Source organism: Rhinopithecus bieti, unplaced genomic scaffold (genome assembly GCF_001698545.2).
Source record: "Rhinopithecus bieti isolate Rb0 unplaced genomic scaffold, ASM169854v2 scaffold_26424, whole genome shotgun sequence".
Lineage (NCBI taxonomy): Eukaryota > Metazoa > Chordata > Mammalia > Primates > Cercopithecidae > Rhinopithecus > Rhinopithecus bieti.
Genome location: NW_016811744.1, coordinates 227,123 through 248,522, shown reverse-complemented (window position 1 = coordinate 248,522; position 21,400 = coordinate 227,123). Strand labels below are relative to the sequence as shown.

The 21,400-nt window shown below is 39.9% G+C and overlaps 1 protein-coding gene across 3 annotated transcripts in view; it reads right to left on the bottom strand.

Annotated features, from left to right (window-relative positions):
- Positions 1-21,400, bottom strand: part of STK17A (serine/threonine kinase 17a) — a 44,933-nt gene that overhangs the window by 11,724 nt on the left and 11,809 nt on the right. For all 3 annotated transcript variants that reach the window (XM_017894922.1, XM_017894923.1, XM_017894924.1), the window contains exons 2-3: positions 20,444-20,656; positions 6,097-6,241 (exon numbers count right to left, since the gene is read on the bottom strand). In XM_017894922.1, coding sequence (XP_017750411.1) covers positions 6,097-6,241; positions 20,444-20,656 — 358 coding nt within the window. The remainder of the gene's footprint in view (positions 1-6,096; positions 6,242-20,443; positions 20,657-21,400) is intronic.

The following is a 21,400-nucleotide window of genomic DNA, read 5'->3' as shown; positions in this document are numbered from 1 at the left end:
ATATATAATGTGGCCTTTACTAACTGTGCCCTATTTTGACCACAGGGCTCTTTTTAAAAATAGACTTTGCTCCTCTGAATAAAATATATGTACAATTACAGGACTATAATCTCTGTCTCTTCTTCGAAGGTGAAATATATCTACTTCCAATAAGCGAAATACATGTCCTGAAAACAAGGCTAAGTACCTCAGCATTTACAATTTAGTTAAACTTTCTTTCTAGGGAATCCAGTTCATGATAAAGAAGTTGTGGCACATAAAACCTAGTTCTATTTAAAATGTATGAATCCCAGGTAGTAAGGGAGAGAAAGAAGCAAGGTCAATCAATAGAGAGATGATGACAGTGGAATAAGCAGAAAACCTGCAGGCGGTCCTTAAGTAGATGGTGGCTGTAGGGAAGTCTTTTATTTATCTCGGTATCTTCATCTTTGTACATAATCCATTTAACGTTTACTGAACAATCACCACTGGAGAAGATTTAGTGGCTAAGATCATTGTAAAGTTGAGGTTAACCTGCTTAGTAAGGCTTAGGGTATTATGGACAGGGTTTTAAGGAACATTTTATCAGGCAATTAAAGTTCTAGTACATTAACTATTAAAACCCAGGTTAGAGTAGAGAAATAGGTTAATAATCCTGTCTAAATTAATTTGGGGACTGTTTAGAAATGTTTTGTTACCCCTACTTTCAAGTAATATACTGATGCTTAAATTTAAATCTCATATGGAAAGTCCCAGGTTCTGGCCACTTTTTTTGAAATTAATTTTTAGAAATTAAGGTTTTAATTAAAAAAAAAAGTTTTTGAGACAGGATCTCATTCTGTTCCCCAGGCTGGAATGCAAGGGTGCAATCACAGCTCACTGCAGCCTCGAACTCCTGAGCTCAGGCAATCCTCCTGCCTCAGCTTCCTCCATAGCTGGGACTATAGGTGCATGCCACCATGGCTGGCTGAGTTTTTAATTTTTTGTAGAGATGAGGTCTCGCTATGTTGCCTGGGCTGGTCTCAAACTCCTGGGCTCAGGTGGTCCTTCTACCTCAGCCTCCCAAAGTGCTGGGATTACAGGTGTTAGCCACCACACCTGGCCTTCTTCTAGTCCACTTTTAACCATGAGCATAACTGGGTGAAAAAATTAGTGATAGAATCCTAGTATAGTTGTCCCTTGGTATTGGTCCAGGGACTCCTTGCAGATACGAAAGTTTGTGATGCTCAAGTCCCTGAGAGGAAATGGTGTAGTATTTGCATATAACCTAAGCATATCCTCCTGTAAACTTTAAATCATCTCTAGGTTACTCAGAATAGCTATTATAATGCCACACATCACCTCATTTGTATGGATTCAATGAAATACTTGGTGGGGGGCCAATTCAAGGTTAGCTTTTTGGAACTTTGTGGAATTTTTTCCCCCTGAATATTTTCAACCTGTGGTTGGTTGAATCCATGGATGCAGAGGACTGACTGTACTAACACTCCTGAAAGACTGAACCAGTACAACACCATTTGAAGAAAAAAGAGCAATGGATTTTAAGACCAGATTTCTTTGTGCTATTTTTGGTCAGTCCTCCCTCCCTTGGATAGGACTAAAAGCAGGTCACTCTATTGAATGACTAATTCACCAAATTATTGAGACTGTTTTGGTACTTTTAGTTGGTTTTGTTCTGACTTTGCCAGAGTTGTTGTTTCTCAGATTTGCAGTTTCTGCAACATTTTATATATTAAATGAATGGGCTTTCTCTTAATCATGGTTTGTCTTTTCTATTTTTGTGGATTTATGGACTCATACTTTTACAGACTCCTAAATCTGTATCTGCTACTCCCTCACCCACCCCAAGAACTTTCCCAGCTCAATTTAAGGTATTTGGCTGAGAGTCTTCAGTGAATCAGTCTTTTGGCAAACTGATCATTCGGGCTCTGCACCAAAGCCAAACAGTGTATTTCCCATAGCGTCAATTATATCCTTAATAGAAGCAACTATAATAGTTATTTTAACTTCCAACTAACTTCTGTCACAGGGACAGGAGTTTCCCATTTTAACCAGCACGGAGACTAAATAGGTTAATAATTCAAAATTATCATATATATTGGGATTATCAGTTTTTAGAGAATGAAAACATAATATATTTAGCTTTGAGGCAATGTGGGAAAATAATTTCTTAAAAAATAGCCTAGTCTTTCAAGCTCTTCTAGAGACCAAGAGTCAACATTATGAGCACACACTGTCGAAGACAGAGGACAGCAGACTCACTTTGTCCAGACTCACAGAGGCCAACTGGAAAGACCTTTTAGTAGAAATCACTCTCGCCTGCATAGCTGCCATACCAACCCCATCTCTGTCCTCTCCCTCCAGTAGCTGACTCACAGACATGTCTGACTGCACATGGAGGGGCAAAAAGGCAGAAGGAAGGCTGAGAACCCTTTGGACCACATTGTCTTCTAGTTCCTCTGGGTCGAGGAAACATGGAGAGTCCAGTTTTCAACATCAAAGGCCCATCATCGTCATCTAGGTCTCTACTGAATCTGGAAAGAATTCTACACCAAGTGTATTAGAGAGAAAGGAATATGATACTGAATGTACTAAGGAGAAAGGGATATAATTTCCTTGTATAAACACACACTTAAAGTTGGTATTCAAGAACTTAATATTCACCTTTGATACTCTCAAGTAACATCAAAGATCCATGACACATGGTGTTGACAACCTGTTTGACTTGCTACTTAATTAGTTCTTGAATAGTCACAGGTTGAACTGTCGTAAGCTGAAAGCTCATTTCCTATAGGTGCAATGCTATTTAAATCGGGGTTCTGTTCCTGGAAGTCCATCATAAGACTAGTAAAACATCATTAAAAAATGAAACAGATACACGATTTTGCAAAGTTAAGAGTGAAAGAAGCTACAGCATAAACATTTATTTTGGGAATTCCTCTGCATGGCTAATACTGAGGCTTCTTAAAGTATCAGCCCAGTGAAAGTCTGTACTGCAGAGACCATCTCTTCCTTGTAAATGTTCCCGAGGGAAGCAAGGTGGAAATTTCTTGCAGCAAGGATCTTTGAACTTCTTATGCATATGACAGACTGAAGAGGAAAAACAAAGCCCCCACCCAAGCTGTAAAAGGTTTTAACTAGGTAACCTTGAGCATTAACATCAGGCCACCTCAGCATGTGGGTGTGCACATGTCCACACTTGCTTTCAAAAAACGCCACTGTGTACCATGTGGCTACTGGGTCCTGAGTGTCCATTTTAGCCATGGTACTAAAAAATTAATATCTTTGAGAAAAGATAAACATGTATAAAATGAATTTACATTGGCATCTTTCAAAAGAGAACAAGAAAACTTCCACATTGTTTTTTCCCTGTATTTTTCTGTAGGAAACAAGTAAAATTTTCTGTAGGAAACTAGTATTTAAAAAGAAACTACCTTTCCACCTAAATTCAAATGGGACATTATCAAGTTTGCTTTAGAAGTCAACCTCCAGATTACATACACTGTATCCTCTTTTTTTTGTTTTGAGATGGAGTCTTGTTCTGTCAGCCGGGCTGGAGTGCAGTGGCACAATCTCGGCTCACTGCAACCATTATCTACCGGGTTCAAGCGATTCTCCTGTCTCAGCCTCCCAAGGAGCTGGGATTATAGGTGCCTGCTACCACGCCCAGCTAATTTTTGTATTTTCAGTAGAGAAGGGGTTTCACCAAGTTGGCCAGGCTGCTCTCGAACTCCTAACCTCAAGTGATCTGCCCTCCTTGACCTCCCAAAGTGCTGGGATTACAGGGATGAGCCACTGCACCCAGCCTGTACACTCCTTCTTGAGAGTGTGCCTTCATGCAATAAAAATTAGGCAGTTATTTATACAGTATTAAATATATACATATATGAATTTATATTTATATAGTATGACTCTATCTATCTATATAAATAAACAAAGGTATTATGGAATGTGCCATGTAGCAGTTCTTTTTTTTTTTTTTTGAGACGAAGTCTCACTCTGTTGCCTAGGCTACAGTGCAATGGCGCGATCTCGGCTCACTGCAAGCTCTGCCTCCCGGGTTCACGCCATTCTCCTGTCTCAGCCTCCTGAGTCGCTGGGACAACAGGCTCCTGCCACCATGCCCGGCTAATTTTTTTGTATTTTTAGTAGAGACAGGGTTTCACCGTGTTACCCAGGATGGTCTCGATCTCCTGACCTCGTGATCCACCCGCCTCAGCCTCCCAAAATGCTGGGATTACAGGCATGAGCCACCACACCCGGCCCTGACCATACAGCAATTCTGGCCTGAAGTTTAAGTACCACTTTGCCCTACCTTGAATCTGAAACTTTAGGGTTGTGGCCTAGCAATTTATTTTAACGAGCCCTTCCAGATGATTATGATTCACGTCTGGGTCAGAGAACACTGCCATAAAGCATCTACTTTCTGCTAGAGGGGATATTACAGCAGATGTCAAGGTAGACGAGTAGATGATCGTGGTGTGAGATGACCCTGCAGTTCACGATGGGAAAGTTTTTTTGGGGGTAGTCCAGAGGCTTCAGCCTTCTCAGGTTACCATCCTTCCTAACCCTATTTCCTCTCGCCAGTAAGGCCATCTTTGTAAATGGAATAAACACTAGGAACTAGGGTCGCTGGGGCATGTTCTCTGTTTGAGGACTGCTTCATTTTCCCACAGTTGCACCTGGACTTGATATGAAAGTAACCATCAGAAAATCAACAGAAATCTTAAACTTGCTGAAAGTTCATTTCCTATAGGTGCAATGCTATTTAAATTGGGGTTCTGTTCCTGGAAATCCATCATAAGACTAGTAAAACATCATTAAAAAATAAAACAGATACACAATTTTGCAAAGTTAAGAGTGTAAAACCAAATATGAAAGAAGCTACAGCATAAACATGTATTTTGGGAATTCCTCTGCATGGCTAATACTGCCACGCAGACACCTGCAGGAATATATTAAGAAGAATCATAGCGGACCTTTACGGTCTCCTGAGCATCCATTCTCTGCTCTTTCAGAAACAGAACTGATTTGAGAATCCATCCCTTCTCCACTCAGTCCACGTAAAGGTTAGGATGGTAGAAAGGGTTATACCTCTTCCTCCAGAGTTGGAGCCTATGACACTGATGACACTGGCATGGCAAGCCAAAGCCCTACACCCATCAGCACACTTATTAGCTCCAGATTGATCTACGCTGGTGTAATCAGAGTGAATCTCAGAACTTTGGACAGAGCTGTGAGTAGAGACTGACTTTCCTGCTGTCTCCGGGTAGTTGCAAGGCTGAACAGCAGCATCTACTTTATTACCATCTTATTGTCATTCAAAGAAGGCAGAGCTGAATGCTGGAGAAAAACTGAGTACTAGCAACAGTTTTTGAGCCCTGAATATTGTCATAACTGAAGCTAGAATTATCTCTGGACTTGTTTGCCACTAAAATTTCCTTGTTTTGCTTACCCTGGTTTCAGCTGGCATCTTGATCACTTGAAAGGAACATAACTGACATATCGTCCTTTGTTTTTCCTTCCTTCCTCTTCTCCGCCTTTGACAATTTTAAATTAGAAATCTACCTGCCTCTAATCTCTTTAATTTTCTTATTTATTTACTGCTGCCTATTTTCCGAAACACTGTTTCTCGAATATTCCTGGCTCAAAAATCATCTATGTCTTTATGACATATGAAACCCCTAGAATCCAGCCTTTTCCCAGCTTTTAATATCTCCTAATTGATCTCTCAATTCCAGTGAAATGATTCCATTTATTTTTTCCCAAACACATCACAAATATTCCTGACTCTTGTGAGGTAATTTTCTCTTACTCTTCTCAACTTACCTAAATCCTAACTTTTCAAAAGATCTAGCTCAAGTTCTGTCTTGTCATATTCTGAGTTCCTTTCTTTGGCATTGTATTATTATGTATCTTTTCATGTACACACATGTGCCTTATCTCCCTGATAAAACTAACTGGCTAGAGGATAGGAGTAAAGACTCAATTCTAATATCCTTGCTAGCTAATAATACACAAACATGAAATATGTTTGAATAAATCACTGTTAAATATTTTATGTCTTGAATGTCATTCTTTAGCAATCTCAAAATTGTAAAGTAATTTGAACCTTACCTTCAAATCAAGATGAACTACATCATGAGTGTGTAAAAAGTGAACACCTTCTAGAATCTGTCGCATAAGTCTTTGAACATCTTTTTCTTTAAAGGCTTCCTCTCTGTCTGCAACACACTGGTCAAAGATTTCACCTCCAGCAGCACTAGAGAAGGGCAAAATTAAAGTAATATATGACTCATAAGAAATGGCAAACACTTACACCAAAACTACAAAGTAAATTAATTACAGTCTGGCAGTAACTGTATACCTTTTTTAAAAAATTTATTTTTATTTTGAAAAATAGAGATGGGACCTCACTATGGTGCCCACTATGTCTTAAACTCCTGTGCTCAAGCAATCCTCCCACCTTGGCCTCTGAAGGTGTTGGGATTACAGGTATAAGCCATCGTATCCAGCCTGTATAACTGTTAGTATGGATTTGACAACCTGAATCAAAACACAGTATAGGCTGAGCCATCTCAGTTCCAAGCAGCTCAAGATGCACCACAATGTAATGTACAGTTTACTAAGCACTCTGCACATACAGGCCACAATTTGCTGATAACTGAACTTTGTTCCTCAATTGAAATAAAGAACTGCATTTTGGCTGAAACAGTTTCTTAATCACAGTTTATTGTCATCTGAGTCCCTCAGCCCATTACTATCAATTTACATAAATACAAGGATTTCTTTACCTAAATTTTAGGAGCGATTAGTCTCCTTACACATAAAGTTATCCATTCTTGCTTTTCTTTCTTTCTTTTTTTTTTTTTGAGATGGAGTCTTGCTCTGTCACCAGGCTGGAGTGCAGTGGTGCGATCTCGGCTCACTGCAACCTCTGTCTCCTGGGTTCAAGCGATTCTCCTGCCTCAGCCTCCTGAGTAGCTGGGACTACAGGCATGCGCCACCACGCCTGGCTAATTTTTTCGTATTTTAGTAGAGATGGAGTTTCACCAGGTGGGCCAGGATGGTCTCGATCTCCTTGACCTTGTGAACCGCCTGCCTTGGGCTCTCAAAATGCTGGAATTACAGGCATGAGCCACCATGCCCGGCCCCATTCTTGCTTTAACAAATGATTCCCTCTTGGTTTTCTCAACAATTTAAGTAGTTTACATAAGCACAAAACACACTGCTAACTACAGTTTTGTGAAAATGTTCAAGTATGTATTTCAAATATAGAGTATTATAAGAAAATTGAGGCCGGGCACAGTGGCTCACGCCTGTAATCCCAGCACCTTGGGAGGCTGAGGCAGGCGGATCACCTGAGATCAGGAATTCGAGACCAGCCTGACCAACATGGAGAAGCCCCATCTCTACTAAAAATACAAAATTAGCCAGGCATGGTAGCGCATGCCTGTAATCCCAGCTCCTCAGGAGGCTGAGGCAGGAGATCACTTGAACCTGGGAGGCAGAGGTTGCGATAAACCGAGATCACGCCATTGCACTCTAGCCTGGGCAACAAGAACAAAACTCCATCTCAAAAAAAAAAAAAAATAAATAAATAAATAAATGAGACTATATTCCTTTCAGTACAACATATAATCATATAACCCTGTTTAACTGTGGATTTTACCCATTAACTAAATACCATATTAACTAGTATCACTAAATGTGATCTCACTAAAGAACAATCTGAGATGTTAAAAGCATCTCTCAAGCATAGTAACAGAAAATATTATATTAACTATTTTACACAAAGTACTTTCCTTCACATGGAAGCTAGAGAAGCCCTATAATAGCTTTGCTTTTTCTATCTTTAACTGCAGCAACATTACTTTTTAACCAAAAAATTTCACTGGGAAATTAATTAAAAAACTATTAACAAAGTTTTGTACAAAAACTACTTTTACAAAAAAACATTTAGAACTTTAAAATTTCAACTTTCTAGTGGTCCTTGGAAAGTTATGAGATGATTATCTTTTGACCAACATTATTCAGAGCCATATAACTGATGTTTAGAAGCTAACAGTAACTGAGTTTCCCTAGCTGCCTGCACCTTGGCTGTATCATAGCTTCCCGCCTCAGACCAAACACTGTTTTTTCTATCTAAACTAGCATTTCCATTCTGTCCTGCTCTGAGGCCCAGTTTGGATCTTTACTTTCTCATTATTCAAATTCAACAAACCATCAAATACGTTAGGCCCTATATTCTGTCCTAGAGATAGAAAGATAATTACAAATAGGTATGTCTGGTCCTTCAAGCTCTAGGGGGGAAGAGAAAAATGAAAGATACTTAAATAACAAACACATATGCATTTATATGTGAAATTATATATTAAATGATAACTTAGCAACTGAGCAATTAATTGGAAAGGAAGTAGAAAAAAAAATCTTGGAAAGATGACATTTATTCTGAACCTTGAAGGATTACTAGGAGTCCACTAGATGAAATGCTAACAGCACATCCCAGATAGAGGGAGCATATGTGTGAAGGCACATTGTGTAAAAAATACATGGTACACTCATTAAAGGGCAAGTTTCTACTTCCCCATCCAACCAAATGGTATGGCACTTGCCCTCTGGCTATAAACAACTAGAAAATTAAAGCATATGAATCAACTATTTCAGGCATTAGAACGACAGGTATAGGACCATGAGCTGTGAGAAGAGGTTAAGCCCTCCAATATTCCTACTTGGTAACAATATATGGACAGTGGTACGGGGTAGGGGAGGAACCCAAGCAGAAGCAGAATGCAGCAGCCTTGCTAAGCTGAGAAGACAGACTGGGAGTTTGGCAAGGCTAAGACAGCTGGAATTGGCAGGTGAGTACCAGAGAGGAGGGAGCTACAGAAAGAGATCTGCTCAATAGTATTTTGAAGTCTTAGACAAAATAACTCTGGAAAATTATAAGGCTGAGAAATTCCCAGTGTTCACAGAGAATAAGGTAAGACACTTGAATTTTGTCAAGTTGGAGTAGAAAAGCCACTCTAAACACTGGGGCAATGAACAGACTCCTTTGGGAGGGCCATCCTTTGTATTAAGGCTAACCTAGTTCTAGGTCTGTCCTAACAAAGCCGATCCACAAGTAATTTAAATGACTGCCAACACAAACGTCACCATTCTTTAATGGGATAAAATCTACTCAACCCTGCAACATTCCAAATGTATGTCATTTTACCAAAAATTTCTAGATATCTGAAAATGCTACAAATTACAATTCACAACCAATAGGAAAAATAATAAAAGTAGATCCAGAAATGACAGGAGATGATGGAATTAGCAGATAAGGACCTTAAAACCGGCATTATAAAGATGCTCAAAGATTTAAAGTAAAATATGAACATAATCATGTAAGAGATGGAGGTTATGAAAAGAACCAAAAAGAACTTTCACAGGTGAAAAATACAGTATCTGAAACGAAAAACCCATTGGATAGTCTTTATAGCAGATCAGACACTGCAGAAGAATCAGTGAATTTTAAGACACAGGAAAATAAGCTGTCTATGTGAAGCAGAGAGAGAGAGGGAAAAGACTGAACAAAACAAACAGGACCCCAGGGACCTATGGGACAGCATCAAGCCGTTTAATACACTGTAATTCAAGGAATAAGAGAAGAGAGGTGGGGTAGGAAAATATTAGAAAACATAATAGCTGAAAAATTTCCAAATCTGATAAAAACTAACTATAAATAAAAAAACTTAAGTAGATCAATGAACTCCAAGCAAGATAAATACAAATAAAACCAAGGCACCATACTCAAATTGCTAAAAACCAGTGAGAAAGAGGAAAATCTTTAAAAAGGCACATTTATGGCCGGGCGCGGTGGCTCACGCCTGTAATCCCAGCACTTTGGGAGGCCGAGGCGGGTGGATCATGAGGTCAGGAGATGGAGACCATCCTGGCTAACAAGGTGAAACCCCGTCTCTACTAAAAATACAAAAAATTAGCTGGGCGTGGTGGTGGGCGCCTGTAGTCCCAGCTACTTGAGAGGCTGAGGCAGGAGAATGGTGTGAACCCAGGAGACGGAGCTTGCAGTGAGCAGAGATTGCGCCACTGCACTTCAGCCTGGGCAACAGAGCCAGACTCTGTCTCAAAAAAAAAAAAAAAGGCACATTTATAGGTGAATCAAGGTAAGAATGATCACAGACTTCTTGTCGTAAATAATGCAGGGAAGATGTCAATGCAATGACAAAAAAAGAAGTGTGCCGAGAAGGTAGGGTGAGGTAGAAAAGGACTAAAAGGAGATGAGGTAGAATAGAAGTCAGGGAGAAGAGCACAGGATGAGGGCAAAACAACTAAAAAAATTCAGAGTAAGGCAATGATGGGCTAATATACACTGTGAAATGCCTCCTCCTCCAGGAAGCACTCCCTAACCTCCCAGGCAGAGTAAAGGAGCACAGTATATGGATAAAAGCAGAAGCTTTGGAATCTCACACCCCTGGACTAAATTCTGGAGCTGCTGTTTGTAATACAGCACAACCTAAGGCTGATTTTTTTTTCTGAGTGTTTCCTTATATATAAAATTGTGTTCTAAAATTTATGAACAGTGTAAATAAAGCATATAAATAATATATATAAAGCTGGAAGACAGCATAGCGCCTGGCGTGTAGTAAATGCTTAATACATTTTAACTATTATACTCTAGTTCACACAACAACTAGTAAGAACTCCTGGTAAATCATCAACATTGCTGAAATCATTTATAGGCTGAATATCCCTTCTCTTAAATGTTTGGGACCAGAAACGTTTGGGATTTACATTTTGAAATATTAGCTATACTGGGGGAGGGGACCCAAGTCTAAACACACATTTATATTTCATATGCGACTTACATAGCCTGAAGGTAATTTTATACAATATTTTAAATAATTTTGTGCATGAAACAAAGTTTGTGTACACCGAACCATCAGAAAGTGAAGGTGTCACTCTCAGCCACCATGTCAAATCACAGCAAGTTTACACTTATGCACACCTGCTGCATTAGCACAGCCCCTAGCATAGTTATTCTATCCTTAGCATCCTTAATTCCTATAAAGGTGATCTCATCAGCTGTGGTCAGCATCTTTCTGGGATAATATATGAGGTCAGATGTGGAATTTTCTACTGTGGCATCATATTAGTGCTCAAAAATTTCAAACTTTGGGACATTTCATTTCCAAGTTAAGAATGCTCAACCTCCATATCTATTTCCTTTGCTAGACTTTTAGCACCTGAAGATAAGGGGTTATGTTTTTTCACTTTTTATATTATCAGTACCTATTAGTATCTAGTGCACATGGCAGGTGCTTCAAGAATGATTAACTGATGCAGTGATCATAACCTGCCTGTTTCCATAACAACAATATATTGATGTGGCTGAGAATTTTGATATCTCAGTATCCAGAGTATATCTCTAAGACTTCCTCTTCAAACTAAAAGTAGAACATGAAATTTTTGACCAAATCATAGTGATTTTTGTTCTAAAAAAATCTGATCATCAAAGAAACAGAAGCCACCAAAAGTTTCTAAGCAAGGGAATGATATCACCAAATCTGTTTTTATTACCTATCTAACAGTAGCAGGAGGGATTTCCCCGGATTGAAACCAGGGTTTCAATCCCTGGTTGACCAGGGTGACCAGCTGAAAAGCTACTGGAGAGGTTTAAGTAGAAGACTTGGTAATTCATTATACTGTACATGAGTGTTAAAGAGGATAAAGGAATTAAGGATAACTTCAAGGTTTCTAGCTTGAGCAATGAAACAGATGGGGATACTAAACAAAAGAAAAACAGGCCTTAATAGGGTAATGCAGGAGTACTGATATTGACTGCTACTGACTGCATTGATACTGATATATTGACTAATAATGATCTGCAGTTGGACACATGTATACGCAACAGGCAGCTGGAGCTTAAGAAAGGGGCTGAGGAGACTGGGCGAGAGAGCGACACTCCAAAATGGCCGAATAGGAACAGCTCCAGTCTACAGCTCCCAGTGTGAGCAACGCAGAAGATGGGTGATTTCTGCATTTCTAACTGAGGTACCGGGTTCATCTCACTGGGGCTTGTTGACAGTGGGTGCAGCCTACCGAGCGTGAGCCGAAGCAGGGCGAGGCATCACCTCACCCGAGAAGCAAAAGGGGTCCGGGAATTCCCTTTCCTAGCCAAGGGAAGCTGTGACAGACAGCACCTGGAAAATCAGGTCACTCCTACTCTAATACTGTACTTTTCCAATGGTCTTAGCAAGCAGCACACCAGCAGATTATATCCCCTGCTGGGATTGGAAGGTCCCACGCCCACGGAGCCTCGCTCATTGCTAGCACAGCAGCCTAAGATCAAACTGCAAGATGGCAGTGAGGCTGGGGGAGGGGTGACCGCCATTGCTAAGGTAAACAAAGCTGCCAGGAAGCTTGAACTGGGTGGAGCCCACCGCTGCTCAAGGAGGTCTGCCTACCTCTGTAGACTCCACGTCTGGGGGCAGGGCATAGTCGAACAAAAGGCAGCAGAAACCTCTGCACACTTAAATGTTCCTGTCTAACAGCTCTGAAGAAAGCAGTGGTTCTCCCAGCACGGAGTTTGAGATCTGAGAATGGACAGACTGCCTCCTCAAGTGGGTCCCTGACCCCTGAGTAGCCTAACTGGGAGGCACTCCCCCAGAAGGGGCAGACTGACACCTCACATGGCTGGGTACCCCTCTGAGACGAAGCTTCCAGAGGAATGATCAGGCAGCAACATTTGCTGTTCAGCAATATTCACTGTTCTGCAGCCTCTGCTGCTGATACCCAGGCAAAAAAGGTCTGGAGTGGACCTCCAGCAAACTCCAACAGACCTGCAGCTCAGAGTCCTGACTGTTAGAAGGAAAACTAACAGGAAGGACATCCACACCAAAACCCCATCTGTACGTCACCATCATCAAAGACCAAAGGTAGATAAAATCACAAAGATGGGGGAAAAACAGAGCAGAAAAGCTGAAAATTCTAATAATCAGAGCACCTCTCCCCCTCCAAAGGAACGCAGCTCCTCACCAGCAACGGAACAAAGCTGGACGGAGAATGACTTTGACGAGTTGAGAGAAGAAGGCTTCAGACGATCAAACTTCTCCAAGCTAAAGGAGAAAGTTCAAACTTACTTCAAAGAAACTAAAAACCTTGAAAAAAGATTAGACGAATGGCTAACTAGAATAACCAGTGTAGAGAAGTCCTTAAATGACCTGATGGAGCTGAAAACCATGGCATGAGAACTACGTGACGAATGCACAAGCTTCAGTAGCCGATTCGATCAACTGGAAGAAAGGGTATCAGTGATTGAAGATCAAATGAATGAAATGAAGCAAGAAGAGAAGTTTGGAGAAAAAAGAGTAAAAAGAAATGAACAAAGCCTCCAAGAAATATGGGACTATGTGAAAGATCAAATCTATGTCTGATTGGGGTACCTGAAAGTGATGGGGAGACTGGAACCAAGTTGGAAAACACTCTGCAGGATATTATCCAGGAGAACTTCCCCAACTTAGCAAGGCAGGCCAACATTCAAATTCAGGAAATACAGAGAACGCCACAAAGATACTCCTCGAGAAGAGCAACTCCAAGACACATAATTATCAGATTCACCAAAGTTGAAATGAAGGAAAAAAAAATATTAATGGCAGCCAGAGAGAAAGCTCAGGTTACCCACAAAGGGAAGCCCATCAGACTAACAGCGGATTTCTCAGCAGAAACTCTACAAGCCAGAAGAGAGTGGGGGCCAATATTCAACATTCTTAAAGAAAATTATTTCAACCCAGAATTTCATGTCCAGCCAAACTAAGCTTCATAAGTGAAGGAGAAGAAAGGGGCTGAGGTTGGAAACAAAGATTTGGAAGTATTCAGCAAGTAAATGATAGCTGAAGTCACAAAAATAGATTATTATCATCCAGGGTAAATGTATAAAACATAAATATATGACATCAGTAACGCTGATGGAACTGTGGGGAACACTTACATTTATATAGTAGAAAAGGATAAAGGGCTCTGAGAGGAGGAGGAGATTTTTAAAAAATAGGGCTGTGAAAGCCAAGGAAGAACATGATTTCAAGAAAGAAAGAATAATATCAAGTGTTTAAAGAGAGCAAGAACTGGAATGAATACTAAAATGAGGAGACTAATTTTGGCACACAGGACTGGTGACCTCATCAAAGTATCAGAAGAGCAGATGGCATTAGATTAAAAAGTGAATGGGGTATTGGCCCATGAACAGATGAGTGGATCAATGAAGTAGAACAAAACTGGAAGGTGAGGAATGCTATAAATTCAGACTATTCTTTTAAGAAGTATAGCAGTAAGGAAAAGAGAAAGGCAAGATATAAGAGTCAAAGCTGAGGAAGGAATTTTAGCATAGAGGAGACTGAAATATTAGAAGACAAAGGGAAAAGAACCACCATGGGAGGAGGGTCTGAAACTCTAGAAGAGGTTACATAACTTATGAAAAAACGAAACACAGGTCCTAGAAAAGGAAGGATAAGAATTAAAGAACTTAAATAAGGGTTCAGTCTTGGAAACGATTAGCTGAATCCCTTCCATCGAACAGCAGGGATGGGCATGAGAGCAACAAAGACAGATATTAGAGGAAGAGGGTAGGGATGCTTGGGGAGTGTGTCTGATGGCCTTGATTTCTCCATATGGGGGAGAAAAGGCTAAGTATCTCATGAGAGGTGGGAAGCAGGTGACACAGTAAGTGTGGTAAAGATATGGATTAGCTCAGGGGGTGGGGGTGTTAAAAGGACATAAGAGATTAGGTACAGACTTGCTAAGCTATAGCATGAGCCTAGCTGAGGATGGAACTCTTACACTTGTACTAAGTAGATGAAAAACGATCCAAGTCCTTCCAAGAATGTGTGGCAGCAGAGGAGGAGGGACACACAGCATGCATTCTGGGTTTAAAATGGGCAAACGAGTTGCAGAGGATGACCAAGAGGAAGAGGGAAATAATGTGAGGTGCTGGTAAGAGAGGAGTTAAATTAACTACCAAAGAGGAGAAGGGAAGAAAAGGGAAGAAAAAAGTCAGGAGCCGGGTGAAGACTGGAAGAACTGAAAAGGGTCCCAGGATGAAAGGCTGAAGAGCAGGTTTTGCAAGGAGGAGGAGATTTTAGAGACAGAATATTTCAGGTGGTCTTTTCTGGATCAATTTCCAATTCTACCTTAATCCCCTCTGTAATAAACAGAAAAAAAAACAAATCCTTGGTAAGCAGTGGGCTTCCATATGAGATTCCTAAACTTATTTTTTTAAAAAAACTTTGAACCATTCTGCCATTTTTGGATATTTCTACTATCATAAATTAGAAATGCATTGTGACAAACACTTTTGTGATTCTCGTGTTCGTATTATTTCTCTAAAAGGGATTCCTACAAGTGAAATTATTGAATTAAAATATATGAACACCATACTTTTGAATTACACTATCAAGAGTAACATGCTTAATATTTTAGCCATCCAGACTTCACCCTCTATAAACTTTTAAATAAAAACAACATAATGCCATACATATTATTTTGTAACATGCTCTTTTTTAAACTTAATATTTTAAATATTTGAAATATATTTATAGTTACCTTAGCTTCTTAATGACTGCCTAGTAATCCATTTTGTGACATCACTTATTTAACCAACCTTTTTTCTAACAAACATTTAGATTATTTCTACCTTTTTGCTACATAGAGAATGACATAAGGAACATTTTGGTATCATATCTTTGCAAAACTGCCTAATATTTCCTTGTGAAAAAATTAATAAAACTAAAATTAGGCCATGTATGGTGGCTCATGCTTATAATCCCAGCATTTTGGGAGGCTGAGGCAGGAGGATTGCTTGAGGCCAGGAGTTTGAGACAAGCCTGGTCAACATGAGACCCCATTATGTACCATTAAAAAAAATTTTAAGTAAAATTGCTGGGTTAAAACATATTTTTTTTAAGGCTTTTGATACATACTTCAGACTGTACTCCAGAAAAGTTATACTCAAATGGCTCAATCAATGAATATCACTTTTGTTTATAATCATTGCCAGTCTGATAGGCAGAAATTCACAACCTATTTTAAAATTTACATTATAAAATAAAATATTTTCATGTGTATATAGGCAGTTTACATTTGCGTGTGTGAAAATTTCTCTTCATATCATTTGTTCATTCTTTTAAAACCAGAGCTGATCATAATCCTGAAAGACACAATCTCAGATGCCATGATCCAGAATGTCAAAATCCCAAAAGATCAAAATCCTGAAAGGTAAAAAAGTCCTTAAAGTCTAAAATCCCCAAATCACAATCTTGAACAATTAAAATTTTGACTGTTGAAATCGTGAAAACTGAATTCCAGGGAGGGAGGGGATTTAGGGAAGGGATTTCCACTGTGTTTTCAGTTGTATGAGGCTAGGTGCATCATGGTAGGTGCATCGTGTTAGGTGGAACTATTACTTTGTTGCTGTCTTTATTTGGAAATTAAGTACAGTTTAAAGGAGACGCATTATGGATGCCAAACTGACAAGGGGTGGATTTATGGTCTTAATTTCAGTTGTTGACTTGACTGGATTAAGGAATACCTAGAAATCTGGGATATTATTTTGGGTGTGTCTGTGAGGGTGTTTCCAGAGATTAGTGTGTGAGTCCCACCGGACTAGGTAGGAAAGATATGTCTTCAATGTTGGCAGGCACCATCTAATTAGAGAGAAGAAATATAGAAAACAAGCTGATCTCTCTCTGAGAGCTGGGACCAATTTTTCTCTTGCTGCCGTGGACATCAGAACTCCAGCCTTTAAACGTCAGGATTTACACCTGACCACCCCTGCTCCCTACACTCCCACTCCCTGGGGTTCTGAGGCTTTTGGCCTAGATTGAAAGTTAATGATTGGTTTCCCTGGTTCTGAGGCCTTTGCAATTGGACTAAGCCATGTTACCAGCATCCCAAGGTGTCTAGCTTGCAGGCCTGTTGTGCAACTTCTCAGTCACCATAAGCACACGAGCCAGTTTCCTAATTAAGTTCCTTCTCGTATTTATTCACATATCCTATTGGTTCTGTCTCTCTGGAGAAGGCTAACTATTAAATAATAAAGATTTGGTACTGGGGAAGTCCAATATCATTCCTTCTCACTGTATTCCTTACAATACAATGGAAGAGATCTGTGAAATTGTTCCTTCAAAAAAGGGTGTGATTAAGTTAAGCATACAATACTACCTAATGGTTTAAAAGCTAATTATTATCGGTGCTTTGAAAGCAGAAAATAATTGAATTGCAATGGCTGAGCCATAACCAGGTTTTCAGGTGGACAACATATACTTACAAAATTTGTAGATCACAACCACTGTCCAAATACAAGTGCATCAGGTGTTTCAAAGGTTATAGAAGTGAAAACACCGGTAAAAAAGAACTCCCCCCTGCCAAATTATTCAATCATGTACAACTTCTGCCCCTTCACATATAGCACCAATTCACTATGCTATGCATTTCATCTTTGCATAATTTTCAATACTGGAGGTATGAACTGGGTGAAATTTTGAGGAGAGTTAATTCATTTTATGAATATTTTACAAATTTGACTCCATCAAAATATATTATCACAATGTTGATTTTGTGTATGTAAAAACACTGAGGCCAGGCCTGGTGGCTGATGCCTGTAATCCCAGCATTGGGAGGCCAAGGCAGGTGGATCACCTGAGGTCAGGAGTTCGAGACCAGCCTGGCCAACATGATGACACCCTGTCACTACTAAAATTACAAAAAAACTAGCCCGGCACGGTAGTGTGCACCTGTAATCCCAGCTACTCAGGAGGCTGACACAGGAGAATTGCTTGAACTGGGAGGTGGAGGTTGCAGTGAGCCAAGATCATGCCACTGCACTCCAGCCTGGGTGACAGAGGGAAACTCTGTCTCAACAAAAAAAACCAAAAAAGAACAACAAAAACATTGAAACTTTATTAATAAATGAAGATATGTCCTTTTTGTACATCTGCATTTGTGAAAAAAAATTTCTTGAGATCTTGGCTCTTTGGGCAACTGCACATATGGTGAGGACACATTGAGATTTTCGATCAATTTTGTCGAAAGACTTAGGTTGCTTGTCATGGTATTTCAGATGACCACAATTATCAATTTAAGTGTACAGAATTATCAACTATGGAAATATACATTTATATATTTCACTTTTAGAATTTTTTTTTTTTGAGACGGAGTCTCACTCTGTCACCCAGGCTGGAGTGCAGTGGCGCGATCTCTGCTCACTGCAAGCTTCACCTCCCAGGTTCACGCCATTCTCCTGCCTCAGCCTCCCGAGTAGCTGGGACTACAGGCGCCCTCCACCACATCCAGCTAATTTTTTGAATATTTAGTAGAGACAGGGTTTCACCGTATTAGCCAGGAAGGTCTAGATCTCCTGACCTCGTGACCCACCCGCCTTGGCCTCCCAAAGTGCTGGGATTACAGGCGTGAGCCACTGCGCCCAGCTGAACTATTTCTTTTATAAATATGGTTTATCTGGCTCATAACTGTTACATTTGTGTGACTGTTAGTATATCTGAGTGTTATGTCTGTAAAAATATGTATGTTATTACTGTTTTAGCATGTAAATAAAGCGGTCATGAAATGTCATGTATTAAAGTTTTATTTTTAATTAACATAATTGGACAATTTATGGTATACATAGTTATTTTTATGTTTCCTAAATCAATCCCCTATTAAAATGTAAACAAATTTTTTTTTGTTTTTTGAGATAGGGTCTCACTCTGTCACCCAGGCTGGAGTGCAGTGGCACTATCTCGACTCATATAGCCTTGACCTCCTGGGCTCAGGTGATCCTACCACCTCCGCCTCCCAAGTAGCTGGGATTACAGGAGTGCACCACCACACCCAGTTAATTTTTGTATTTTTTGTAGAGACAGAGTTTCGCTATGTTGCCCAGGGTGGTCTCCAACTCCTGGGCTCAAGAAATCCTCCCACTTCGGCTGCCCAAAGTGCTGGGATTTGGCTGGGCTCACGACTATAATCCCAGTACTTTGTGAGGCTGAGACGGGTGGTTCACCTGAGGTCAGGAGTTTGAGACCAGCCTGATCAACACAGTGAAACCCCATCTCTAACAAAAAATACAAAAGATTAGCCAGGCGTGGAGGTGGACACCTGTAATCCCTGCTACCTGTGGGGGCTGAGGCATGAGAATTGCTTCAACCCATGAGGCGGAGGTTGCAGCACCTGACCAAATAAATGTCTTTTAGAGAATTTTTTAGGATTATTTTTTCCATAATTATGTTTTCAGGATTTTGATCTTTTGGGATTGTGGTTTTTGAGATTTTAGACCTTAGGGTTTTTGATTTTTTGGAATTTCAACATTTAGGATTGCATCTTTTGGGATTATGGGCCAAGCCCTTTTCAAACTGGGAGGTTCATGTGTTTGTGTGTATTTGTAAGACCTGGTTGTATATTCAAGCAACTTTAACTGCTTTGGCTAGATAAATATTAGATGTATTTTTCCAAGTTTGTCTTCTTATTTTGTTTGGATTTATTGATGTATTAAGTCTTTTTTGTTTTCTTTTTTAAATTAATTATTTTTTAAAAGAGACAAGGTCTTGTTATGTTGCTCAGGCTGGTCTCAAACTCCTGGGCTCAAGTAATCCTTCCTGCCTTGGCCTCCCAAAGTGCTGGGATTATAGGCATGAGTATTAAGGCCTTTTATTTTATGAGATGGAGTCTCGCTTTGTCACCCAGGTTGGAGTGCAGTGGCACACTCTCAGCTCACTGCAACCTCCACCTCCCTGGTCCAAGCAATTCCCCTGCCTCAGCCTCCTGAGTAGCTGGGATTACAGGCACATCCCACCACGCCAGGCTAATTTTTTTGTATTTGTAGTAGAGACTGGGTTTCACCATATTGGCCAGACTGGTCTTGAACTCTTGAGCTCAGGTGATCCTCCTGCCTTGGCCTCCCAAAGAGCTGGGATTGCAGGCATGAGCCACCGTGCCTACCCTGAAACCAGGATTTCTTAAGGAGAAAGAACAGTCCTTCATTTTTCAAAGCTGTTTTCTGTGCTGTATCTGCCTACTTAAATTGAAAACATAGTAAGAATCAAGACTACTGTTTCTAAAAGAAAGGAGATTAACTCAGATTATAAAAACATGCACGGATTATAAAATGCCTTTTATTGTAATATTAGTTTGGTATTACTTCGTTAAGCGTGCCTCTAATAAAATCGTAAGATAACCTTTTATCCTATTATGAGAAGAATTTCATTAAAGAATGAAAATAAAAAAGTTAATATACAAGCATCCTTGCAAATTTGGAACATGTTAAATAAATAAGAGGAACACTTGAAGATGATCTAGAAAATTCTGAGATTTCCAGAGAACCAGGCCTGGCAACATTATCACAGATGAGTGGCATCCCATAAAGGAAGTGTAGACTACCAAACAAACTTAATCTAAGAAAGATAATACTTACTATTCCAGAACTAAGATAATTTCTGATGCAGTCTCATAAACTTCATGTAAATTAATGACCCAAGGATTGTCCTGTGCTAGTTCAAGTACAGCAATCTCATGAATTATTTCCATCCGACAATCTTGGCCTTTTCTTCTTTTTCTCATGAACTTTGCAGCAAATTCTATCCCAGAATCTTTCTTTATACATTTCCTCACCACTGCAAATTTCCCCCTAGAATTAAACAAAAACATTCACTGTTAAAGTTGACAACTTTCCAGAGATGGCAGATTTCAATGAAATTTCCAAATAACCATTGGTAGATATTCAAATTTAGCTCATATACAATCACAAAAGTAGAAATATCACTTAGAAATTTATATAGGCTACATCTATAGATTTATGGATTTATCAAATAAAACAAAATGTATAAATCTGCCCAATTCATTTTCTAAATAAAGAATAACAAATATTGAAGTCCATATTTTTTGCAGAGTTATACATAACTTAATTTTTTGCACATTTCTACACAAAATGATTTGTCTTTAAAAAAGCCATTTGAAGCCAGGCATGGCGGATCACCTTTGTAATCTCAGCATTTTGGGAGGCTGAGGCAGGTGGCTCACGTGAGGTCTGGAGTTCTGGACCAACCTGGCCAACACGGCAAAACCCCGTCTCTACTAATAATACAAAAATTAGCACATGGTGAAACTGCCCCTACTAAAAATACAAACATTAGCCAGGCATGGTAGTGCTACACCTGTAATCCAGCTACTCAGGAGGCTGAGGCATGGGAATCGCTTGAACCTGGGAGGTGGAGGTTGCAGCGAGCCAAGATCATGTCCAGCCTAGGTGACAGAGTAAGACTCTGTCTGCGGGGGCCGGGGTGGGGGGGGAAGGCCATTTGATTTTTTAAGAGAAATTGGTCACCAGAATCCCTAATACGATGAATTTCACTGCATTAACTGACTTTCTAAA